The 27,678-nt window shown below is 41.2% G+C and overlaps 1 protein-coding gene and 1 pseudogene across 3 annotated transcripts; one reads left to right on the top strand and one right to left on the bottom strand.

Moving 5' to 3' along the window:
- The first annotated feature begins 4,567 nt into the window (after positions 1-4,567).
- LOC135462563 (zinc finger protein 226-like) lies at positions 4,568-8,460 on the top strand (annotated as a pseudogene).
- Positions 8,461-12,297: 3,837 nt separating this feature from the next.
- LOC135462731 (uncharacterized) lies at positions 12,298-23,077 on the bottom strand. 3 transcript variants are annotated; one of them, XM_064739959.1, is made up of 4 exons: positions 21,609-22,066; positions 19,078-19,209; positions 15,731-16,177; positions 12,298-15,691 (listed from the first exon to the last, which is right to left on the bottom strand). In XM_064739959.1, the coding sequence occupies exons 1-4, from the start codon at positions 21,702-21,704 to the stop codon at positions 14,000-14,002; spliced, it is 2,367 nt and encodes a 788-aa protein (XP_064596029.1). In that variant the 5' UTR covers positions 21,705-22,066; the 3' UTR covers positions 12,298-13,999. The 3 variants fall into 3 exon arrangements, with proteins under 3 accessions (XP_064596029.1, XP_064596030.1, XP_064596028.1); XM_064739960.1 differs by lacking the exon at positions 21,609-22,066 and adding an exon at positions 23,031-23,077 and having other exon boundaries at positions 12,298-16,177; XM_064739958.1 differs by having other exon boundaries at positions 12,298-16,177.
- Positions 23,078-27,678: the final 4,601 nt, after the last annotated feature.

The following is a 27,678-nucleotide window of genomic DNA, read 5'->3' as shown; positions in this document are numbered from 1 at the left end:
GTTCAAGTCCAGCTCATGCTGGCTTCCTCTCAGGCCATAAGTGGGAAGGTCTGCCAACAATCTGTGGATGGTCGTGGGTTTCCCCATGGCTCTGACCGGTTTCCTCCCACCATAATGCTGGCCTCCGTCGTATAAGTGAAATATTCCAGAGTACGGCGTAAAACGCCAATCAAATAAATTAAATAATAAAAAAAATAATAATAAAAAAAAACAACGGTTATTAGCCTGAGCTTCAAGCTTATTTGTATGTTCTTGTACATGTACATACATTTGAAGTATTTGACCGAAATTAAACCCCTGCGTATACACATCAATATATTTATCATCACTACATGCAGATTTCATATGTAACACTTTAATAATTCACAGCACATACGATAATTGTAAACTCCAATTATGTTTCAAAACAATGTAGTGGGTCAAGTTTAAGGATCCTTGTTCTTGAAAAATAGGGACAAATTGAAAAATAGGGACAAATAGCTGCCGAAAACATTAATTTATGAACGTCAAGCAAACGTAGCCATGCTATGAAAGTTTGTCAGCTGTGGGAGTAAAAGAGTGGAAAACCGCGATACTTGTATGTACCTGGCAAATAACGGTTTTTTGTGCACTCAAAAAAAAAAAGAATCTGTTAATTTTAACAGAAAATTGACGCTAGAATGTATTCTATTATTATAGCATAATATTCTGTCATACTCAACATAACATCCTGTCAGTCGAACAGAATCTTTATATTGAATTAAACGAATATGTGTGTTATATAAATATCAAACAGAAGAATCTGGTGCAATAGCAGAATACATTCTCGAATCACTCAGACAACAGACTCTCTGCTAAAATCAACAAATCAATTTTTTTAGTCTGCTACCATCAGTGTAAAATGAACTCAGACAAGCGTGGAAGTCTGTGCATTGAGAAGTTCGTCAGTAACTTGCCAAAGGTCTGTGGTTTATCCCGGGCAGCCCTTCACCCGTAGAACTACGCCATCGCAATGTAGGTGTCGAAGTGAAAACATCTTGATTGCATGAAACAGTTATCAGTACACCAAACACAAGATCCCATAGGTGTTGCACGATGGCCGATTGGAAGAGTCGATTTGTTTATTTATTTGATTGGTGTTTTACGGTGTACTCAAGAATTTTTTTTTTATACGGCGACGGTCAGCATTATGGTGGTAAGAAAACTGGCAGAAATTCACGGCTGTACGTGGAAGGCTGTGCCAGCAACCTGCGTAAAGTAAGCCACCATGAGCTGGCTTGAATTCACAGCGACCGAATTCGTGGGAGGCTCATAGATCAGTGGCGTGCTAACACCTTCGATCACTAATCGTGTGTTTCCACGAACATGAGATTGTGTGACTCGTCCGATGGTTCCAAGATTTTGAATTAGATAAATACGTTGGATACCAGTTAACGCAGAGCGAGTGGAACACGATCCATTTTTAACGCATCGGACGAGGAATTTATTGCTTGAGAGATTGATGTGGTCTATAGTAGATTGTAGGCCTACAGGTTGGCCTGCCGGTAAACGAAGTTGTCAACGCAAAGGCCGTGGGAACCCTGTATTATTTATTTTATTTATTTGATTGGTGTTTTACGCCGTACTCAAGAATATTTCACTTAATCGACGGAGGCCAGCATTATGGTGGTAGGAAACCGGGCACAGCCCGGGGGAAACTCACGAACTTCCGCAGGTTGCTGGCAGACGGGAGAGGCGGGAGAGGAAGCCAGCATTAACTGGACATGAACTAACTAACTGAGCCACGGAGACCCCACGAAAATCCTGCAATAAATGCGATAAGTAATCACATGAACTAACGCAATCGGAGTCACAATCGCATGTTGGGGCCTCCGAGGCTCAGTCCGGTTAGCGCGCTAGCGCAGCGTAATGACCAAACGTAATGACCAAGCTTTTCACCAATGCGGTCGCTGTGGGATCAAGTCCAGCTCATGCTGGCTTCCTCTTCGGCCGTAAGTGGGAAGGCATGGACAGCAGCCTGTGGATGGTCGTTGGTTTCTCCCGGGCTGTGCCCGGTTTCCTGCCACCATAATGCTGGCCGCCGTCGTGTAAGTGAAAATATTCTTGAGTAAAACACATATCAAATCAATCAAAGAGGCCACATGTGAAGATTTGTTGAAAACAATACAGGCTACACGCTGTATATCGCTGCTATACTATCTCTATCTACACTCAAAAAATAAATGTTAAATTTAACAGTCTGAGTGATGCTATAATGTATTCTGTTATAATAACACAATATTGTGTCATTTGAACATAATATCATGTTGGTCTAACGTGACGAGGAGAAATGAACGAAACACACACGATTTGCTGTGGCGAGGTCTTCATGAGTATAATTTTATTCACTGCTCCCGTGAATAACCCTATGAACACAGAATGTGACTTAAGTAATGTTACACAGATATGTTCATTTCAAACATATACAACGAACAATTAGTGTAGATAAGAGAATAATGCACATCTATGTATCTTTAAGTCCGAACGTTGGCTGTTAGGTATTATCGTACACAGTTACTAGTATACACAGTCGGGGGCCTCCGTGGCACAGTTGGTTAACGCGCTAGCACAGCGTAATGACCCAGGAGATTCTCACCAATGCGGTAGCTGTGAGTTCAAGTCCAGCTCATGCTGGCTTCCTCTCCGGCCGTAAGTGGGAAGGTCTGTCAGGCAACCTGCGGATGGTCGTGGGTTTCCCCCGGGCTCAGCCCGGTTCCTGCCACCATAATGCTGGCCGCCGTCGTATAAGTGAAATATTCTTGAGTACGGCGTAAAACACCAATCAAATAAAAAAAATAGTATACACAGTCTAGTGTACACACACGTACACAGTAAATTCCAGGCAAGGTATGCGCGCCATTATATTTTCTCAACACAAATCATAAAGCCTAACAAATAAAAGTATGGCAACATTGTTGCAAACGATATGATAACGCAGTTATCAGTAATCGTGATAAACTTGATTACCTCTGTTGACTCGGAGCACAACAATTCATTGAAGCACATCGTCACATAACTTCATGTAAAACTACAAGCGCAAGAGTGGTAATACAAGTTATAACAAAACTCAGAATAGAGCGACTCATTTATCTCGCTGAACCTAATAGAAAAAGTCTACAGAATAATACAACATTATGATGCGAAAATAGGTAAATGACACTGAACATGATGACGACTGCTACAATTTGCGCATCGGTTTGAAATTTCCGCTAGCTGTAGCCATGTTATTCGTTGGCAGCCAACTTCACTAGAAGAAGCAAAAACTACGTCACACTGACAGTTACAAAAGACCCACAAAACGCATGCAGCTTTTCAGGACTATATTTAAACGCCAACGAACGCTAACTAAAGCTAATTATTATATGGACAGAATCAAAAAACATTAAACTTTCTGTTAATTTTAGCAAATTAATTTTTTTAGCGTAGGAGCTATAAATATCAAACCTCGGATTAAGTGGAAACATCTTTAGGCATGGAAACATTCAAGACATTGCATGCCATGGGGCATTTCCGGGGGGGGGGGGGGGGGAGGATCCTGCATATATAGGCATATTTGCCGATATTGAATACCAGTATGCGGCATGGTGCTTCGGGCTTGGCTTGTTCACCTTTGAAACTTAATTATGACTCATTTTAAATTTCGTGCACTTTTCGTGACCGATACGGCTGCTTTGCATACCCCGTTTTCAACTCTCCAAGGCTTGGCACAGTACGTGTTGCTCTAAGTGTTATGGGGCAGGCGCCCAAAAGTGACTTAGGAACGCAAAGATAACTCGGCCAGGAGACGTACCGGTAGATACTTCGATCCATACACATCGATGATCTTTTTTATAACTTCAGACCAAACAAGTAGGCCTATAGTGTGACAGAACGTAGGCCTACGTACAGGATGTAAAGTCTCCATGTATCACAAACTTCAGGTTTATATAAGAAGATAACGATGGTTGAGACAACCTGCGGATTGTCGTGGGTAATCACATTGACCGCCGAGGTAAAAGTGAAATAATCGTGTGTACAGCGTAAAACACCAGTAAATAAATAAATGAATGAACAATGGTCGGGGCACCAAAGCTCTGATCATATACATACTTTCAACCCGATCATACTTTATTAAACCGCAAAGTAATCCTTGTGTGAGGACCCAAAGTAGCCTATTCGTAAGTTATAACTTTTAACCTGCATGTAGTCCCTCATCACAGATAAACATATGGGTATGTTTATATAGCATATATATGCCCCCCCCCCCCACACACACCCAACCACTTGAAAAACCGTGTACATGTATACACTGTAGTTAGCGCTACTCAGTTTGTTCATTTGCATATCATTTTCTGGATTGATAATAAAAAAAATAGTACCGGTATTCAGAACGTATCATTTCCATCTAGGCAATCAAGTTAATATCTCATCGTGAATCCAGTTAATGACGGATGTGGGCATATGTAGGCGATAGGTTGGCTTCCTGGAATAAACCAGTCGACGTTTGTGTATTTAAGTTAGGAATTTCGATGTGATGCCTGTTGTGGCGCGACTGTACGCGCGTTATATACCACAATTTAGAAGAATAGAGTTTGGGTTGTATTTTGTGTTGAATAACAGATTCAGGCAGCGGCAAGGTGAAAATCCAGAGGTAAATGAATTAGAAACAGTTTTGGCGAACTAGGAGAATGCACTTATATGCCTCTTAAATTTAAGTAAGGACAAGTCGAGATGATATCTCACAAAAGTTTGTTCAAAATGGTACAACAACAACATGCGCTTATCCTAGTGTGTGGTTTATAGGAGAAGCCAAATTACCAGAATGATGTACTTTGGTGTTGAACGTTGTATTGGGAATTGAGCTTGTAATTGTGTACACTGTTGCATCTTTGCGAAAACTATCAACATCTAGCCCGAGTTGGTTACTTCAACTCCTCTCTTCACCGATTCACCGCCATGTCTGATAAGGCCTTTCTAAACAATGGCTGCAGTCCAAAAGTGGTGTCAACTATGGCTCTTACCTCTCAGGTCGCCCGCACACGCAACATGCCAGGTATATCCCATTTAGTTATGACGGGATAAAAACCCAGATGAGAGGTACAAATGCAGATATAAATGCTGATTGCATGAAAACTGTCCCATTGATTTAGCTATGGATACATGCTAAATTTTTGCATACATCAGTCATTGATTTTAGTACATATATCTTGACCGGACGGGAGTTGTTTTGAAGATTCTGGCTTAACGTAAACCAACACACTAAAGGGCTACTGTTGCTATTATACCAGTCATCAAATGCTCTTTTGTAATCAGAATAGGCCAACGACCAAACAATATGTGGGTTTCACTAAGAATACATATAGAGGTATTTAGAGTATAAGTTTGATGCAGCTCTCCAAGCACTTCAGTGCAATCTCAGCTGTTGCCAGGTTGAAGCATAGCGATGTGGTAGGTTTAGCAGTAGAATTGTACTATATTACCCTCGCTTTTCAGACATGCCAGAAAGTGTACATCTTGCTTAGTCCCGGCTTTCAGTTGCCGCGCACAGTGGCAGAATCGCGGAATGTGTTCAGAGATTTCACCTCTGGTTTGTATAACTAAGTAACATAGCTGTTAGTAATATTTACATTAAAACCAGGTGTAATACATTATTACACTGTTCACCAATACAGTCGCTGTGAGTTCAAGTCCTGCTCATGCTGGCTTCCTCTCGGGTTGTACGTGGGAAGGTCTGCCAACAATGTGTAGATGGTTTTGGGTTTCCCTTGGGATCTGCCTGGTTTTCTCCCATCATATTGCTGTCCGCCGTCATATAAGAGTAATATTCTTTAGCATAGCGTTAAACACGAATCAAATCAATAAATAAATCAAGAAATAAATAAATAAATAAATGTTACATTGTTGATTTCAGGTCCACATAGCTAACACTGAATGGACACTGGCAGTAAATTGTCTAAAAGTACAACCTGTTAACTCCCCATGGAGAGGATGAACATTTTTTCCATTCTATCAGCTGAGATAGTGAAGACTGAACCTGATGAGCAGCATGATGAACTGGAGGTGGGTTATGTTGGCATGGAACCAGGTGTTGGCAAGGAAGCAGGCATTCTCTCACCTCTGAGCCTAATGTGTTAGCAGTGGTGAAGACAGAAATGCATTCTCTTCAGGACGATGAGAATATAGTCTTTAGAAGACAAATTTCAGAGAAAGCTCAGCGAAATGAAGCTGAAAGAACTAGACATCTTTCAAGGCCAGCAACAGCAATTACTCCAATGATAGACTCCAGGCAGTCTCTGCTGAGCTGAATGAAGGAATCTGTGTTGTAATCAAAACAGAACCAGTTTCTTATGAAACAGAAACTGGGCTTCCTCAGCCAGGGGATTCATGTACAGCTGACACCGGCTGTAGGGCAGTGTATCAAACGGACGATAGTACAGGTTATTTGCCCAATTCATCAGCAAATTTGAGGTGGAATAATGAAGAATCCTCACACCAAACAATGGCACCCAGGATGCCCTGTCCATGTATGATAACAGTCTAGGTTTAACATGTACTAAGACTAATGGACACTCTGATGGCAGGAGAGGAACAGATTTGGACAGTGGCATTTCACCTTTTTTGGACAATGATAATTCATCAGCTTTCGACATTGGTAGTTCGTCAAGTTTGGACAATAGTAGTTCTCCAGGTTTGGACAGTGGTAGTTCGCCAGGTTTTGGACGGTGGAACCTGCAGTTCACCAGAGTTTAACATGAAGGATTATACTCTTGTCGAAGCGAAAAAAGAATTTGATGTAGAACAGAGAGCAACAAGAGGATCTGACAGTGGCATGGACTTCAGAACGTCCGAGTTCACTTCTGATAATTCACAGAGAGAAGTGGTCAGTACAGATACATATGTTAACCAGGGATGTAATGTTATGGAACCAGGTTTGACAGATTCAGTACTTCTTAGGGGAGAAACCGAGACTATAGACATTTCGAAAGAGAGGTATAAGAGTGCCAAGTACCAACCTGTGGTCAAACTGGAGAGGCTTGTGGGCATCACTGATAAATTGCTGGTGCGAATAGTTTCCGGACTACCTGGCCAGATCAAAGAAAAGAGAACAGCTGAAAAGAAAAAGCACATGCAAAGTACGATTACGTCAAACATCATCCAAACTAACAAAAAGTCTTGTAAAATTTGCCCACCAATATCTAAAAATCTGTTCCGTCGATGTGGCCATTTGTCATCACAAACGAAAGAGAAGAAACGATTTAAATGTGATACGTGTGGAAAGAAATTCACTCGAGGATACGTCTTGTTACTGCATAATCGAACTCATACAGGTGAGCGACCATATCATTGCAACCTTTGTCCGAGAAAATTTGTGTCTCTGTCAGGCTTAAATACTCACCGTAAGAGGCACTCTGGTGAAAAACCTTACACCTGTGACATTTGCAACAAAAGTGTGCAGAAGCGAGTTACCTGAAAGCACACCTGTTGTCGCACACCAAGCCGTTTTCTTGCAGGATATGTGGGAAAAAGCTTGCCTCATCCGGCTCTTTGAGACGACATGAGTTAATACATGAAGGGAAGACTGTGAAACGTTTTGTCTGTGACGATTTGCGGGAAGCAGTTTTCTTCCCGCGTTGCACTTAGATTGCACAGTTTGAAACATACAGGTGAAAAGCCACACAGCTGTCCAATTTGCATAAAGCATTTGCATTGGATGGTAATCTAAAACAGCATATCAGGAGCCACACAGGCGAAAAGCCTTACATTTGTACCCTGTGTCCAAAACGATCACACCACGTCCCACCTGAAGAGACATGAGACAAGACACACTGGAGAGAAGCCCTTACAGTTGCGAGATTTGCCTGAAAACCTTCTCTGGACCAAGTGATTTGTATGGTCATATGTTTACTCACTCAGACAAAAGGCCTCACTCTTGCAACATTTGCCAGAAAAGTTTTAAGAAACTTGGTGGTTTGAGAGCCCACATGGTTTCACATAATGACGATAGACCCCACACATGTGAGATCTGTCAGAAAAGCTTTAAAATGCCCAGTAATTTAAAAGGACACATGCTTATCCATCGAACAGATAGGCCGTACAAAATGTGAGATATGTCATAAAGGTTGCAAAACCTCGGGTAACCTGCATGCGCATCTTTTATCGCACAAAACAGACAGGCCTTACATCTGCGATCTTTGCCAGAAAGGTTTCAAAACGACAAGTGCTTTAAAAGCTCACGTCATCGCCCACGCTGCGAAAAGCCCTACAGCTGTAAGTTATGTGAGAAGCAGTTTTCCACGCTATCATCTTTATCCCACCATGAACTCTTGCACACGGGCAAGAAACCTTACGTTTGCAAGATGTGTGACAAAGGCTTTGCCACACCACAGTATCTGAGAAGACATGCAGCTTTGAAGCTGGGACATACATAGTCTCCATAAAATCTCATTTTTCCGTTGCTGGGGCCTCTGTGACCAAGGTGGTCACCATGTCAGAGTGGCATAATGACCCAGGAGCTCTCACCAGTGCTTTTCCTGTGGGTTCATTCGTCTCATGCCGGCTTCCTCTCCTGAGATACGTAGGAAGGTCAGCCAGCAAGCTGCAAATGACCGTGGGTTTCCCTCTGGCTCTGCATGGCATAGATTTAGCCAGGACTTGAAATCAGAACTTCTCATTTCCAATTTTTGTTTGACATTTTGAGGTGTGAAATATGTTAGACATTGTAAAACAGCGTGAAAGTTGATAAAATATATCGAGCAGTTATTCAAATGTGTAAAAATATGGATAATCTGGGCTCAGATGAAGTCATCATTTCTATTTTGAGCTCTCAAAAATGACGGAATGACCAAATATTTTGAACCCTGTCTATTCTGTTACTGCATGTACATGTATGTAATTTTCAGTTAGTGCATTCTATGTGGGACATCAGGCCTTGGCAGCTCAAGAGAAGGTGATGTTCAGCATGCTCAGTGAGTGTGGAGTTTGTACATATTGTGTCTTCTTGTGGCAGCATGGGATCATGCCGCCAAAGTACCACTGAAGACACCAGACATGACACCCTTCCCAGTCACATTATACTGACACCCATGAACACTGGGCCAACCAGTCATGTTTCCTTGCTCTAACCTGTCAGTACTGAGTGCCAAGCAAGTACCATGATTTCGTTAAGTCTTCGGATCCCGGGGTCTCTTGACTTTCAGGCGAGCAAACTAATCATTAGGCCACTGAAGAAGTCGTGTGGGTGTTCTTGAGAACTGACAATTCCTGATATCTCATCCCACCGCATTAACCATATGTTTTATTATACTAGTACCGAAATTGCGGGGGATGTATCTGCTCATCTGGCATGTTGAGCACTTTAATTCACTCTGTAAACGTGGTTATTGGTAGCAGAGCAAGCCCAGTTGCATTAATACTTAACAAACAAGCAGACCATCAGAGAGCACACAAAGGGAGATAAGCCCTGTAGAATAAATGCACAGTTGCTCTTAGTAGGACGAGATCATTGGCTATATAGTGAGGTTGCATGACTTCTGGCAGCCTTATTAGAGTACTGTGACGATACAAGTCCATGTTAATAAGACTCCAGTATGGCTGATTTACAAGGTGGTGATGTCACCTGCAACCATTCTATTGTTTTTATACAAGGATGTTCATTTCACACCTTAAAATCACAATGGACGACTTGACTTTGTGTTGAGGTCATAACTCTGAAGAGCTAGAAATATCAAGCATTTTGTACTGTTGGGTCTAGTTTTATATATTAAGCTTGGTTACTGCTTACTCTCCCTGTAGACCGCTTCAGTGGCCAAATGGTTGGAGTGCCCGCCTCAAAATCGAGAGACCCAGGACCAAATCCAGGTCGGCCAAACCAAAGACTTACTTGTTGGTAACAATACCGTTCTTGTAGCCTCGCGTGGCGTTCAGCTTTGAGTGGTAATGAAGCGGAAGGAAACGGCACTGGTTGTCCTGGTGTCCATATAATGTGAATGGATGGGTGTCGTGCCTGGTGTCCTCAGCGTCATACTTCAGTGGCAGCAGCAATTTGGTAGCATGAGCTTTCCCTGATACGTGCGCTACTGCATATGTACAGGTATTTGGATGTCATCCATCACTTTTGAGAACACTGCCATTTGTTTGAAGCACCAGTTCTGCTAAAATCCTGTGGGATTATTTTCTAGGACTTACACAGTTAGGTCTTGCTCAGGTAAAATATTGAACGGATTACTGATTTATAGTAAGTCAGTATCCATCACTGTCTACAAGTGGCCTCCGTGGCTTAGTTGGTTATCGCTCTAGCGCAGCGTGAGTGCTGCAAGTTCAAGTCCAGCTCATGCTGGCTTCCATTACGGCTGTACGTTTGAAGGTCTGTCACCAACCTGTGGATGGTCATGGGTTTCCCCGGGCTCTACCCGTTTTCCTCCCAATAATGCTGGCTGCCGTCGTATAAGTGAAATATTCTGGAGTACGGAGTAAAACACTAATCAAAAAATAAAGAAATAAATCACTGTGTACATGGCTACTGTGTGGTAATTCTTGGGATTTGAATTTGTGCCCGCCAATCTCATGCACAAGAGAAATGCTTAAAGTGCATGTCTCAGTACACCTGTTGAACATTAATTTGTTTATTTTTATGATGTAATATATTAAAATCTCCATCTGATGAGCAATTAGTGACAGAGGAATGAATAATATGAAAGTATCTTGTGGATATGACAATATATAATCTTGAAGAAAAAAATTGAGCGCCATGTTAATTTCTAAAGCAAGTTTTTTCGTGTCAGTGTATTTGATTGACTTTTGATGAGTTCGCTCAGAAATTTTGTATCAGGGTGGCAGTGAGGTTAAGGAATGAAGGAAACCAAATTTTGTATCAGGGTGGCAGTGAGGTTGAGGAATGAAGGAAACCAAATTTTGTATCAGGGTGGCAGTGAGGTTAAGGAATGAAAGAAACCAAAGTGCAGTCACAGAGTGGCAATGAGGTTAAGGAATGAAGGAAACCAAAGTGCAGTATCAGGGTGGCAATGAGGTTAAGGAATGAACGAAACCAAAGTGTAGTATAGTCTGCTCTTCGTCAGATAATGCGAAAAATCCACCAACTTCATACCACAGTGAAGCCAGCAAGAGCTGGAATCGCATGAAGATTCAATCCTGAATCAGGCCCTAATGCTCAGACTTTGAAGTTGTTTGATCTCATAGCAGTCTTTGTCTTAACTTTAAATTAAAAAGGTAAAATATGAAGTAAGGTTCATCATACAGACAACTGATAGCTATGCTTAAAGATACTTCCATTGACTTTTTTCAGATGTTTTTAAGACTATTGAAAGGCATTCAAATATTTCAATACTATGGTGGGCTGTATGAGCCATACTGACGGTATTTAGAAACTCTGATATCACATCGCTTTTTTTTTCCTGATATTCACAAGGAAGCAGTTTTTAGGAATCTTTTACTCATGGGTAAAGAGTTATTCTAACGTTCAGTGATTAGAGTTGGAAAAACTTCCTGCGAGGTCAGAGTTCCTAATCTCTGATAGTATGGTCCAAAACCCACCTTACAATTCAAATGTTTGAATGCCTTTAACTCTCTTCACAAAAAATGTAAAAAATGTAAATGAAAGCATATTTATGCAAATTTTTAAGTGGTCTATTTCGTGATGTCTACTTTTAGAGGTCTTTTCCTTTAAAGCAATTACGCCCATTATCAAATTGTGACTTAGAAATCTTTATTTTGATACTAAGCAGCTCTAAAACTTTCATTGAAATTTATCCCTTATATTGAAGTATGCATGGATGTTCAGGAGTAATACCACGTCAAGACTGCATGTATAGTGAAGTCTAACTGAAGTCTCATGACGCCTACATTTAGGCCTACCCTAAATGACCTGAAAATTCGACCACAAAAATAGCATGTTTGAAGGCAAATAAATGCCATAAGACACTACCTCTGGTGCTGAGATTACGGTTTCCCAGTAGGATATCACTCTGCTTCCAAACACTTCTCAAAGTACCTTTCTAAAATCATAGAGCCGGCAGAAGCTAATCCGTGGCTCAGCTGGTTAGCACGCTAGTGCAGCGTTTATGACCCAGGAACGTCTCCCCAATGCGGTCGCTATGAGTTCAAGTCCAGCTCATGCTGGTTTCCCTCTCCAGCCGTACGTGGAAAGGTCTGTGGATGGTCTGGTTTTCCACCGGGCTCTGCCCAGTTTTCTCCCACCATAATGCTGCCACTGTTGTAATTAGTGAAATATTCTTGAATACAGTGTAAAACACAAATCAAATAAATAAATAAATACTCTTTTTTATGGGCAGATAATTTTTTTAATGGCTTCGGAGGGCATAACGATAGAAGTCGATGATTTAAATGGTTGAATAATGTAGACAACCGCGACAAAAGTTTCCTGTTGACATATTAGGTGATTGGAAAATTGAAAACATCATGGTTAGACAAACTAATGTGGATTTTCAGTTTTATTTGCATGCCATTTCTTGATTTTAGGTCCGCACACCCAAAAAACACAAAATGATATTGATCTCATTTTCATGCCCATTCTTTTCTTGGGCAATCTAGAAATCCCAATCAAGTATATTATTTCTGGTCGAAACTCTCAAACTCCAATGTATAGGGCACATAAGTGCGTACACATGGTTGTCACCAATCAAAACAACTGCATTGATTCCCACCATAGCTGCTGACAGCTTTTTGTAACTAAGGCTCCACAAAAAGGTGAAAACAAGGGAATCTCCAAATTCCCAGTACTGGGATTTGAACCTACCCTGGTTTTTCATTGGCTTTATTTATTTGATTGGTGCCGTACTCAAGAGTATTTCAATTATATGACAGCAGCCAGCATTATGGTAGGAGGAAACCGGGCAGAACCAGGGGGAAACCCACGACCATCCAGCATGAGGTATTGGGTTTAATTAATAACCCTTTTGGCAGTTGAACCATGCATATCATAACACACAGCCACAATCGAATGTGCCCTCTTAGTCTCTTGACTAATTTAATAATAATTTATTTACTTATATCAGCATTTGATTGATTATTCACCCAAATGGCAATCCACAACCACCTGCAGTTTGGTGTCAGACTTCCCACATAAGACCGCAGAGGAAAGCGGCGTGAGTTGGACATGAACTCACAACCATTGACAGCAGCTACATAGGTGAGAGGTTCCCGAGTATTTTCACCCCACTAGCACAATAATCATTGGCCACAGGGGTTGGATCAGGAGTCTCCTGTTGTTTGATGATCACTTATGTGCTCCTTCTCCGTGCTGAGTTACATGTGGCGCCGATATGGCGCTTCGGCTCGAAACTGTCGACCACACACAGAACAGCCGTATGGCATTTCCCTGGCACGGATCTGTGTTTACCCAAGTGACGCCGCAGATATTCAGCTGAGAAAGATTTTTCACATATGGGGCACGTTTCCCGTACTCCCTTGTGACACAGCATATGGCGATTCAGTTTGCCTATGAGAGGGAATGCTTTCTCACACAGCGTGCAGTGGTATAGTTTCTTCTTGGGGTTCGTATGCGTCTTCATGTGCTCTTTGAAATAGCCTGTGGCTATGGATTTCTGGCACACTGGACATCTCTCCCTCTCACCTGTGTGTTTGAACATATGTTGCTTGTGGGCTGACCTTGATGGACACCTGAACCCACAAAAAGAGCATAAGTACGGCTTGAAGGCTGATGGATTGTTGTGAAGCTTGAGGTGTCTATACAGGTATGAGGCAGACACCATCTTCTGGCACACCTCGCAGGTCTTCTTCTCACCTCGATGCCTTGCCATGTGCATTTCCAGCGAGCTTTTGCTAGGAAATTTCTTGTCGCACACATGACAAATACGTTTCAACTTCATGGGAGCACGCCGTTTCCGGGTATTGTGTTGATTTCCCGGATCTTCCACTGGATCGCCCGCAATGCGAAACACAGATGTGTTTTCATTGAGTGACTGAACAGGAACAAACACCAGGCCTGGTTTGGGCTGGATTTTCCTTAGCGGTGGATTTTTGCAAGAATCAAGAGATGTAGGTCTCTGGGATTTGGGGTCCTGTTAGCCTGACAGCCATGCTTGGCACCAAACAATTCCCGACTAGGGGTAGAGTTTCCTGAGACAGGCTTGTCAGCAATACTAGAAACAAGCACAAGTTTACTTAGTGGCAAACCATTGCACCAGATAGGGGCAGAAGCAAGTCCAGGGGAGGCGAGGTTCCTGATGACTGGACAAACATAGCTACCTCCAGTACCAAACAATGTCTGACCCTGGACAACGTCACTAGACAGACTGCCAGAGGCCGACACAAGCTTGTCGTGTTTAGCAGCAGGCTGACTTAGATTAACGGTGTCTGAACAAGACACAAGTACAGGTTTCCTCTGAGGTGTATCCTTTGGAGAAAGCAGCCGAAGTGATGATCTGGGGGATTTGGGGTCCCTACTGACAAGATAAGAAGGGTTGGTACCACCCAATGTCTGGCATGACACATAACTCCACTTCACGTGTTTATCAGGAAGCTGACTCAGCATTACAACGTCCGAGGCAGACAAAGGCAACCGTTCCAATTTAACCAAAGGCTGGTACTTGGCACTCTTATACACCTCTTCACAAGGGACTGTCACTGCTCCTCCCGCAGAGCGAACTATCCCCAGCCCAGATGCACTACTGTCCAGTTCACCTCCAGGAGGAGCTGTACAGGCACACAAGGTGACCGAATCTCCAGGAGCTCTTCCCCGAGAGCCGACCTCTGAAGCTGAAGGATGAGCAAATAACTCAGTTATGATCAGTGGGCCCTCTTCCTCTTGGGTAGCTGGATGTAGGGATCTTTGTGTTAAGGGGTCACTGCCACACTCTTGGCTCTGGGCTGTGACACGCTGGTGTGTACCACCTTCTGCCCACCTGGAACAGTCCACTTGCCCAGGGTGGTCGATTGGTTCCATCTTGACTTGCGTGCACACCTGATTATCAGCAAGACTGTCTGCACATTCTGTCTTTATAATGACTGTAGTGCTTAAAATTTCTCTTTCAGTGTGCACAGGAACGACACCTGGACAGGCTTCACTGTCAGCATATTCTTCCCTTATAACTACAGTAGGGCCTAAAGTTTCTCTGACAGCCTGTACAGGAACGACACCTGTACACATCTGACTGTCAGCATATTCTGTCTTTATAACTACAGTCGTGCTAAATGTTTCTCTGTCAGTCTGTACAGGAGCTACATTGTCATCACATTCTGTTTTAAACACATCACTACATGTTCCCAAAGTTTCCACACAAGCCTGTCTTGATTTAGCTTCACTTGCAATCAAATGATGATCAGCAAGAACATCAGCACATTCTGTGTTAATGCCAGCACTACGTAAGCTCCCTTCACCAGCCTTACTAGGTATTTCCCCTAGGGAAACCTGTGAGATATCAATGCCTCCGAGGTCAAACTTGACGTGAAACTCTTCACCTGGATTATCAACAACTTTTGTTCCTTTGACTACTGGGAATATCTGCGGTTGATTTGCAGTCTCTATAGTCTCTACCTTAATCACTGGTTTCACCCTACCTTCAGGATATTGGTTGTCTACGATTGAACACACCTGTGCTTCGCCTGGCACAATTGGATACACTTGTGGTTGGCCTGGCTCATTGTTAACAACTGAATGCATCAGTGGTTGGCCTGGCTGATAAACAACTGAATGCACCTGTGGTTGGCCTGGCTCATTGTTAACAACTGAATACACCAGTGGTTGGCCTGGCTCATTGTTAACAGCTGAATACACCTGTGGTTGGCCAGGCTGGTTGTTAACAACTGAATACAATTGTGGTTGGCCTGGCTGATTGTTGACAACTGAATACACCTGTGGCTGGCCTGACTGGTTGTTAACAACTGAATACACTTGTGGTTGGCCTGATTGATTGTTAACAACTGACCACACCTGTGGTTGGCTTGGCTTGTTGGTAACAAATGAATTCAGCTGTGGCTGATCTTGTTGAGTCTGAGCCATCACACCTTCAGGAACCTGAGGCTCATCTGGCTGGTGAATAACAGGTGAAGACACCTTGGCTTTACAAGCACTGTTCACATCCTGGCTGTGAGATTTGGCTGCAGGGTATGACTTTGCACCAGAAGTCCGCAAACTTTGTCGCATCTTTATCAGTTCACAAAGACGTTTTTTAATTTCGTTCATCTGGTGGGGGGAATAAAATAAATATTAAAGATAATGTAGAAAATAAAACACTAATATACAGTATCACAGATTATTTACTTATTTATTTACTGGATTGTTTTTTTATGAAGAAAAAATACTTCACATATATGACAGGGTGCAGCATTATGGTGGGAGGAAACCAGGCAGAGCTTGGGTGAAACCCACAATCATCTGAAAGTTGTTAGCAGGCCATCCCATGAACAGAACTCACACCAAACACACTGGAAAGAGGCCTCTGAGCCATCATCCTGCACTAGCTTCCTATCTACAAGGCCACAGGGGCCCCTGTATTAAAGGTTATGAACTGAAAGTATCAAAGTTAAGGGAAAAAATGTAAACTCATTAAAGTATCAGGGGAAACAAACACTGAAAAATACACAAACATCTGGGAAAACCATTAATTCATTTCCTCCTACGTATTGTTTTACGGCGCTACAGATAAAGGGCGCACAGGTGTAAATACACTTAAAAATTAGATGATACCCTTCTAAAATTAAAAACAGAGCATGCTGTATACACCTGAAGATTTGTGTGTACCCTGAAGTTCTTTAAAGCTAGCGCACATGCGAGATTTCAAGTAGACAGTGCTGAACATGAAAAGTAAATCTCCACAGCGAACCATGCGCTTGAGGTTCTCCAACATGTGTTACTTTTCAGACACTGTAGGCTACAGCAAAAGCTTCAGCACCACCACCCACATCCGTGGAGGACGCCTACCATGATGTTTGTATTTGTGACATTCTCGAGTGTTTGCCAAAAAGATGTAGCAAATGGTTAAAAAATTTTCTTGGCTACTGTACTGCAAGATCTGCTTCTACAGTGCACAAAATTATTCTAATATTGCTCCCAAATGACTGATTTGAATTCCCCACAGTAAAGTCTGCAATGTTAAAGTACCATTGACAGTCCAGTTCCTGGCATACACATTTACATTAATTAGTGAAGAAAAGAAGTTAGTGCAATGGGAGAAAAAATATCATGAAAACAGCTAGCAACAATGGATTTAGCCTATATCAACAACTATTTTATCATATTTTGCGGGACCTCCATGGGTCAGTTTGTTAGCGGGTTAGCACAGAGTAATGACCCAGGGGTCTATGCGGTCGCTGTGAGTTCAAGTCCAGCTCATGCTGGCTTCCTGTACAGCCATACGTGGAAAGGTCTGTCAGCAACCTGCAGATGGTCGTGGGTTTCCCTGGGCTCTGCCAAGTTTCCTCCCACCATAATGCTGGCTGCCGTCGTACAAGTGAAATATTCTTGAGTACGGCGTAAAACACCAATCAAACAAATAAATCAAGTTTATCAGGTTTTGACCCAAAGACGACAGTGATTATCAAGTTTGTACATGCCAAGAAATGTTTAGACAGATAAAAGAAAATTCACCTTACTCCCTCTGAAAAAAGAAAAAAATTATCTCTAGCACTGACCTTACAAGTAAATATTTTTTACCTGACAAAGTCAAATGTTTATGGACGACATTTATCCTGCTTCCGAACTTCTCTTGTGTATGAATGTGGACTTAATAAGTACACATGTATGAACTATTTCAATATTGTGGCTGACAGCATCGCTGGCGATGTTGTCATAAATTATTTGAAGACCATTGGCCTATATCATAAAATATGAATTTTAATTGTCATAAATATCTATAGATAAACAGTTATATACATATAGATTTATACATGTACTATAACCCTGGTTTTCGAGTTTTAAATCTTATTTTTCTTTTATACGATTTTAAACATGTCTGTACTTTTTGTTTTACTTTTGATGTTCATATTATCATATCGAAAACCTTAACCGTCTCGCGTTTTCACCTTGCTCTCGCCACGATATGGCTGAAATATTGCCGATGTGGCGTTAAGCCATAATCATTCAGTCATTCATTCAATATTGTGGATGAAATATGGCTGCGGACATAATCATTTATTCATTTGTGAAAACATCGGCACTGATGAAGATGTCTAGAATTCCCCGCTAAACGGCCTTCTTATTAGAGTTCAAAAATATGTTCAAAAAAATTATATCTCATAAATTAAGGGAAACTAAAGCCCCATTAAGCTTATATCCCTTTCAATAATGTAATTCTTTAACAAGTATAAAAAGTAGAGCAAGTGGTGGTAAACTGAAAAAATAATCTTCAAATAAACACATTTACATGCGACTATATCTTTGGCAAGATATTTAACCCAGCTGCACAATAAACTCACTAGACTTTCAAAAATCGTGACTTTTTCCCGACTTTTTATGAAACCCATGACAATCCATGACATGCTCCTTACAGTGCATGCGCCGCACTCTACATTTGACATTCCCATCAGTGCTCTCTTCCAGAAATTTTTTTACACTTTCACGTGACAAAACAGGAAATGACATCAGAAAACTGTTTATACATATACTTTATATACATGCAATCATCCCTTTATTTAAAGTATTCACAAAATGGTTTTAACTAACACTTGAAACAACTTTTTCTTCCTGAATACTGGCTAGACATATAGATATATACCTCTAAGCGAGGACACCAGTCGTGAGGCTTAGCCTAGAAAAATCGAAAGCCAGCCTAGGGAGCAGCATATGCGCTGTAAAGAGTATGAATTCATGACTGGGAAAATTTTTTTTCCATTTGTTTTTAAATGAAAGCCAGCTACAAGTAGTTCTGCCCGAGGACATGTTTGGTGGGGCTTAGCCTAAGGAAGCTTACGTGCATTGCGTAGACTCCAAAGGCAAAGCTTGCTTACTGGTGGCAGTGAAGTAAAGTGAGCAAAGGGAGAGGCAAATGCGCTGTAAGGTGTATGAATTCACAAATGGGAATTTTTTTTTACTCCTTTGTTTTTTAATGATCTTGGCAACCCTGCTAGACATACAACCGGTTTTACCTGCACTGCCTGCTGGCCTCCAGTCTCGTTTTCTACCTCATCTGTCACCACATCGCCTTCAACAGCTCTTCGTTTTCTACCTCGCTTCATAGTGTAAGACCTACTACCTGATTTTTCGGGAGTTGTTTTCTTCTGGAAATGATAAGTTAAGTAAACCAGTTATTAATTAAACAATGGCTGCCTTCAGATGTTCCTGGGTTTCACCCTTAAGATGCCCAGTTTCATAGCTCCATAATGCTGGGTAATATCATAATGTTTTCAACTTTTTGTACTATTTATTTGATTTATTTGATTGGTATTTTACGCTGTACTCAAGAATATTTCACTTATACGACGGCGGACAGCATTATGGTGGGTGGAAACCGTGCAGAGCCCGGGGGAAACCCACGACCATCCGCAGGTTGCTGGTAGACTTTCCGACATAAACTTTTTGTACTAACATGTAACTATGAGCTGTGACGTTCTATTGTGACACTGGTATTTCAGGTTTGGACGACACATGATGGGGCTCTCGCGAACTAACACAGCCAAAAGACGTACATGATTTTATGATAGCTATTAACAGCATTGAGGGGACGAAATACCTGTCCATGCAAAACGCACAGGTGTGTACAGTCAAGCAAGTACAGTAAAACCTCGCCTTTTGGCTGTCATCCATATCTGCAAGACCTTTCCACATACGGCTGGAGAGAGAGAGTGTCCTACTTTTTCAGTCATGTGACAACCAGGGAGACCTTAGAGTGCAGGTAAGTATAATGTGCTTTCTTGTTGCAGGAAGGTATTTCCATCACCCTTTTATCTAGTGCTGCTTCACTGAAACGACTTACTGAAGGCAAGTAAGCTGCCCCACCTGAGCCATTATACTGATACAGGTCAGCCTGTCGTTGTACTTCCCTTTAATGCTGAACACAAAGCGAGGAAGCTACAACTTCCTCTTTTAAGGCCTTAGGTGTGACCTGACCCTGGATCTACCGAAGCCGACGCTATACCAGTTGAACCATCGGGGTCGATTCACACAGCCAGAAAGGAAGTCAGCACAAGCTGAACTCAAAGCAATCACCTTGGTGAGGAGCCCCCGGGGTCATTGCACCGTGCTGGCATGCTTAAACAACTTTACCAGCTCCCTTATCTTCTATTTATGTGATGTTTAAAAACGATGGAGAAAAACTGGGAATGATTCAAAATTCTCAGAGGTAAATCTGGCAAGGACTGGGAGAGGTCTGATAATAAGATTTTCAAGAGAAGTAGTCTTATACCCATATGTCTGCCGAGAAGTGTTTAGGGAAAACTATGTCAGGCGGACGAATACACAGCATTATCCTGCTACAGACAAAATACTCCACTTTTTATTGGACAATGATGGTCACATAAGGTACAGATATATTATTGAATCCTGCAGAAGACATGGAATGTGTCTGCGGAGTAGGTTATCTGCTTTTGTTGGGTTGAGACTACAATGGTCACATTGCTGAAGCAATTCACATATACATCGGTTTTCTGCACTGAACTGATGGGTCTTCACAAAATAAATTTGTTATGTGAAGACTCAGTGACAGGATGAGGATTATTGACACTGTATGTTTGTGTATCACATCATTGAGTAACCATGTAACTAACAGAATGTGTTGGATAGCATCAACAGAGGACATGACATGTTAAAACTGGCAGCAATGAAATTTATTCAGCGTGGTTGAAGTGGGGTTAGGTGGCTCAGCATTTCAAACCTTTACTTTTTGTAAGGTCTACATGGTCTAGGGTAGAGGATATATCACGGTATATTTATTTATTTACTTATTTGAGTGATGTATTTACACTGTATACTCAAGCATATTTCACTTATACGGCGACTGCCAGCATTTTAACCATCATCTGGTTGCTGGCATACCTTCCCAGGTACAGCATGATGTAACTTCAACTGATCTAATAATTTGACACATGGTCCAATTATACTTCATCACACTGGAGTACCGGTATCATGAAACTTACTGCTTGCATACCCTTGTGGCAAATCAGCTATATATAAGGATAGCATTCAATCAATTATACAGTTGTAAGATGGTCCAAAAGTTGGAGACGTTAAAAATAATCATCCTAGCCTGGGTAAAAATGGCCTGTTTGCAACCAATAGGCCACTGGTTGTACAAAGAGAAAAGAATCACATAAGATTTACAGAAATACTCAGACTGTCAATACCTGGAAAGTAGAGAATTATACAATTCCAATGAATACACTTCCGATGACAGCAAAAATTGGCATATTTCCCTACATGCTATAAAATTAGCAGGACAACTGGTCTTCCTCAAAATGCAACGCAACTGACCCGGCCTATTATGCTTTTGCAGCGGTCAAATTTAATTAGTCCGTTTTCCACATTTGCAGTTCCATGATTCTGGATTTTCAGTACACCCCTCACGTAGTACATCAATAGGGTCGATTCCCCGAGTATTATGAGCTGGAAATTGATACAGGGGTGAATGAGGAAGAAATACAGAACCTACGTAAACCGTTCACCAGGCAAACAAACAGACTACCTTTTTGTTCTGGGTTTCGCGAGACACCTTTCTCGACGATGGGGGGTTGTGTTGTTGTTGTAGTTGTCCTAACTCCGGAAAAAAGGACCAGTTCATTTTCGAGTGGCATGTCTGGAAGAGCCCCTGGTTTTAGGCTAGGATTAGCATTTGGATAGCCCATCTGAGAGAACCTTTCTGGATAAAATGCTTGCTACATACTTTATGGCGGTCCATCACCTCGAAGTCCCTTTTTGTGTAGCCTAATGCCGCCATTTTTTTTTTCGAGTCCGTGGATCCTCAGGAAATGAGAAAAACGAAAATCCACATCCTTTGCTTTGGAAGTTGTTGCAACAGGTAAGCTGCACACTGAATAGGCATGGCTACATAGGTGATATCTGATTCAGTTTCAGCACAAAATTGTCCACAATTCCGCCACAGCCATCCGCAAATGTGAAGCAGGTTGTTCGGCCAGTCTCATTTACAATTTTATTCATCTCGCCTTCCCCTATAGATGACGTCATGCATAGACAGACTCGAGTATCATATGCAGATATTCATCGGGATCTAATTTAACATCACAATTTTTGAAGTTTTGATAAAGTGCCACACTCTTTATAGCCTAAAGTCAAAATCAGGTAATTAAACTGAGTATAGATGTTAATGTGGAAAAAAAAATGCTCTGGGCAATACAATATCCTAAATAAAAAATGCGCTGAACAAATCCTCGAATGCCTGGTTGGAACGAAGTCTTCATGACCTATGTTCACCAGCCACTTCCTCAGACGTTCAGGGTTGTACAGAGGGAAGCGATGGAAAGAGACATGGCTGGGGTTTTTGCTGGTGACTTTATCAGATCGGTTGGAGCATCCAGGCGCAGCACACTGCGGCACTGTGACCAGGAGCAATATAAACTGTACACATGCGTACTAAACAGTTACATGTACCTTTACATTTCACACAGGAATAAAACCAGCATGAAATTGGTCGATCCTTGCTATCCAAATAACAGCAACATTCTGTGTTCTATAACCCTGGATTTAAGAGAGGGTGGGGGGGGGGGGGGAGAGAAAACAAATGGGCGTCAGCTACGTCACTTCCTGCAACTAAAATAGTACATTCTAAAGTGTTCTGATCGGCTAAAAATACATGTTTGTAGGCCTACTTTCGCCGCCACAGAATATGGCGCCTTTTGAGCTCATCGACTTTTACTTGATTGTACAAAATTTAAACGCTTCAATCATGCATGTCGATGCAGGTAGGCCTAATTCACAATAAAGGCTACAAACATCAGAATACACCGCATGTATTGATTCAGTGATTGTCAACAATCAGATTTTACCAGTTAACTTTGCCCCTTTGCTGATAAATTTACTTATCAGCAGTGTTTAATTCCAACAACAGCTCACTACTTCAATCAAAACACTTTTAGTGCAAAATACTTACGGTATTAAAGCTGTTTGGGAAGAGCAAAGCGATCAGCTATGGCTCAGACGAGGAGAAAAAAATGAAAGAGGTATCTAACGCGCGCATGCCTGAGGAGGAGTATAAAAAATACAACCTAGAATACATACGACGGAATTTATATATACGCATATTTGAATTTGTAATATGTCGATTGGACATAATCTCAGTTCTACAGAGCCCCTATGGAGACATTTCCATCTATAGTTAAAAATTTTCTCAAAAGGAAAATTAGTTTGTCTGTGTAAAGTAAGGTAAGAAAACTATTTTATTGATGATGAATTGTTTTTAGTGGTATATATCATGACAAAAAAGTAAATAGTTCTGTTATTTATGCAAGAAAAAAAGAAAGAAAAGACAAAATATAAAGCTATCTATAGTAACATGAGTCGGTTAGAAGACAATAATAAAGCCGACTGAAAGGCAAATTGCACATACAGGTTAAAATTTTAAAATGAAGATAGCTGAAACCCTAGTGTATCGGTAGATAATCTTACCTTGATGGGGCATGTATCGATAGTGAAGGAATAATTTATCAAGAGGAAATGACGGGTGCAAATCTTCATTTGATATCCAAAAAAAAAAAAAAAAAAAAATCGTACGTGATTGACCCACATTCCCTAAAAGAAGTTGTCTTAAAGGTAACTGTATCTTTTAGGACCAAACAACTTAGTATGGTTTAAAACTGAAGGTGGTCCTGAATAAATTACATTTAAGGATTTTAAGTTTAAATTTCAATGAGATTGCAATCTTAATAAGATTATGTTGTTTAGTTACTGTAAAAGTTTTCGCCCCATCAAAAGCGGTCAACAACAACAACAACAAAACTTTGTTAAACATCAGTCAAGTAAACTAAATAAATCTACGGAGCATTTATAATGTCTGAGACAAAGAAAATCTATGTATACGCCACGGTATCAAGATCAATCCAATCTAGTTCATTTACAAGGCATTTCAATGATATTTTACGTCCTCATATTATTCCAGCTATATCAAGGCAATCAGGTGTAAGGAAGGAAAACCAGACTGAACAGTAAGGAATTGATCATAGGTTATGTAAAACCACAAATTATAAAAAAAAAAAACAGAAAGGAAAGACAAAAAGAGGCCTCAATTTTGTGAAAACGAATACTGGAGAATCTAGCAAATGATTGCAATGACAAGCAATTAATAGCTGTAATACACCTAGAAGTAACAATAAAAGAAAACAAATAAATAAAAAGATATCTGGAGAAAACCCAAGAATGTAAAGGAGAGAAGCAAGGGAAGCTATGGTTGTAGAGAACCAAACAATGGCTGTGAAGAACCAAGGAATGGTTGGAGAGAACCATGCAATGGCTGGAGAGAACCATGCAATGGCTTGAGAGAACCAAAGCAATGGCCAGGGGAACCAAACAGTGGCTGGGGAGAACCAAACAGTGGTTGGAGAGAACCATGCAATGGCTGGAGAGAACCATGCAGTGGCTAGGGAGAACCAAGCAATGCTTCAGGAGGCCTAAGCAATGGTTGGGTTGAGAACAACACAATGTCTGTTGAGAACCAAACAATAGCTGTGAAGAACCAAGGAATGGCTGGAGAGAACCAAGCAATGGCCAGGGGAACCAAACAGTGGCTAGGGAGAACCAAGCAAAAGTTGGAGAGAACCATGCAATGGCTGGAGAGAACCATGCAATGGCTAGAGAGAACCAATGGCTGGAGAGAACCAAGCAATGGCTGGCGAGAACCAAGCAATGCCTCAGGAGAACAAAGCAATGGTTGGGTTGAGAACAACACACAATGTCTGTTGAGAGCCACACAATGGCTGGAGAGAACCAAGCAGTGGCTGGAGAGAACCATGCAATGGCTGTGAAGAACCAAGCAATGGCTGGGGAGAACCACGCAATGGCCAGGGGAACCAAACAGTGGCTAGGGAGGACCAAGCAATGGTTGGAGAGAACAACGCAATGACTGGAGAAAACAATGCAATGGCTAGGGAGAACCAAGCAATGGTTGTGGACAACTAAGCAAAGGCTGTGGAGAACCAAACAATGACTGGAGAGAACCACGCAATGGCTGGGGAGAACCAAACAATGACTGAGGAGAACCAAGAAATGACTGAAGAGAACTAAGCAACGGCTGTGGAGAACTAAGCAATGGTTGGAGAGAACCAAGCAATAGCTGGAGAGAACCAACTTATGACTGAGAAGAACCAAGCAATGGCTCAGGATAAATAAACAATGGCTAGAGAAAATCACACAGTGACTAGGGAGAAGCAAGCAATGGCTGGGGAGAACCACGCAAGGGCTGAGGTGAACAAAGCATTGGGAAACCCACGCAATGGTTGGAAAAAACCTGACAATAGCTGGGTAGTTCTTGGTAACACCTTGGGAAACCCACACAATGGTTGGAGGAAACCTGACAATAGCTGGGTAGTTCTTGGTAACACTTTGGGAAACCCACACAATGGTTGGAGGAAACCTGACAGTAGCTGGGTAGTTCTTGGTAACACCTTGGGAAACCCACACCATGGTTGGAGAAAACCTGACAATAGCTGGGTAGTTCTTGGTAACACCTTGGGAAACCCACACAATGGTTGGAGGAAACCTGACAATAACTGGGGTTCAAATTCTTGGCACTGCCTTGAAAATGTCACAATTGCTGGAGAAAACCTGTCAATAGCTGGGGACTTCTTGCCACAGCCAAAAGAAAATTAAGCAATTGTTCCAGAAAACCTGGTAAATGTGGGAGTTTTGGAACAGCATAAAACAAAAAACACAAAATGGTTGGAGAAAACCTAGTACACGTAATCACTGAAAAAATAAACAAAACCTTGGAGCAATTCAAGCATTAGCTGGATAAAATCGGGCTGATGGCTGAAGAAATCTGGAAAACCATGCAGTAATACACATATCAATTGTACATGTAGATATGCCTCTAAAAAAAAAAATGAAAAAGAATGCCTTTGACCTGCATTTAAAATGGTTTGGTCTGGTGGATTGTGAACATTTTGGTCACTACCACTATCAAAGTAGTCCAAACTAAGACATCAGTGTTGATATAAAGTACATGGCAAATGTTTTATGGCCTTCTGTATCATGTGCAGAAAGTATGATTGTACTTAAAATTATGATGTGTTAAAAAGTCAACAAAAGCCCCGACAAAAAACAAAAATCATAGATTATATTTTTGGCAAATTTACTAACTCACTACAAACTTAAAAACTTAAGTCCTTGCATAGCAGAAACATTTTTTTTAAATGAAACAATTTTTTCAGTACATAGTACAATCTACCTCCTTGGAAAAGTCAGCTATACCCAATTAAAATGTATGGTACGAATGCCACAGGAGAAAACTGATAGACTAGATAAGTGACAAACATATATACAGAAATGGATCTGTTAAAAAAAAGTGTACACAAAGAAAATGCAACAAAATGAACAGACATTAATAAACTATGACATTTAACTTCCAGAAACACAGGGAAGCACAGTCTTTCTCAACATCAACTAATTAAATTAACATTTTCCTAAACTGAGAGTTAATACCATTCTCACTTTAAACAATCACATAAGTGGGAAGGTCTGCCAACAACCTGCGGATGGTCGTGGGTTTCCCCCGGGCTATGCCCGATTTCCTCCCACCATAATGCTGGCCGCCGTCGTATAAGTGAAATATTCTTGAGTACGGCGTTAAACAACAATCAAATAAATAAATCAATTAAACAATCAAAAGCATTCACTTTGTCTAGAAACACAAGTTCGAAAGTGTATTAGTTAAGACTAGTATTAAGTTACTTTTTATATTTAAATTTTAGCCAAATTCAGCAGCCAAGGCAGTTGTCCAGTCAAAGTATAACAGCAGCAGACTTATAGTTCATATTTAATGTACTGTTATACAATTATTTTGGGCTCAGTACTAAATTGAAGATTTGGCTTAAAGTTAAATCTGGTATTAAGTCTTAAAACAGTTTTGAACAACTGGGCCCAATAACTGAAGTTACTGGGCCCATACACATCAAGAAACTTAAGACTTAAGTCATTAATTACAAGTTCTTAAAAAGCGAAACTCAGAATGGAAAGAACTGAAATTGTGGTTAGTAGATTGTTCTGCAGTAAACAATCAGTGTACAAATTTTAAGCTTTCTAGAGCAAAACCTTTTTTTGTACCTGTGTTTGATTGATTGGTGTTTTACGCCGTACTCAAGAATATTTCACTTATACGACGGCGGCAGTACCTGTGTTTGAACTTTTGACTTGATAAATATGGGTTTTCGTATATTAACAAACAGGGGCACTAGCAAATTTATCAAAGCACTCTGCATTCCAAATGGCTAAAACCGCTTACAATTTTGACTGAGCAAATCACACTGCATTGCTAAGTTATCAAAACAAGCGAAAATGCCAACTTTTCAGGCAATGTCAGAGCAGGTTGCAATGCAGACTGATTATGACATCTGGCAAAACTCCATGTGACTTATCAAAACAATTTTCAAGGCTGCAATCCTATATAACCAAATCAACACTCAATGCTGACTGATCAAAATATCTACCAATCTTGAATGAAACATCTGGCATGTCTGGCAATGCCCACTGATCACAGCAGCTTGAAGTACTGACGGATTAAAACACCACATAATGCTGAATGTAATACA

This window comes from Liolophura sinensis, chromosome 2, assembly GCF_032854445.1.
Source record: "Liolophura sinensis isolate JHLJ2023 chromosome 2, CUHK_Ljap_v2, whole genome shotgun sequence".
NCBI classification, from domain to species: Eukaryota; Metazoa; Mollusca; class Polyplacophora; order Chitonida; family Chitonidae; genus Liolophura; species Liolophura sinensis.
Note: the sequence above shows the minus strand (reverse complement) of the source record. Positions and strands in the feature narration are given on the sequence as shown.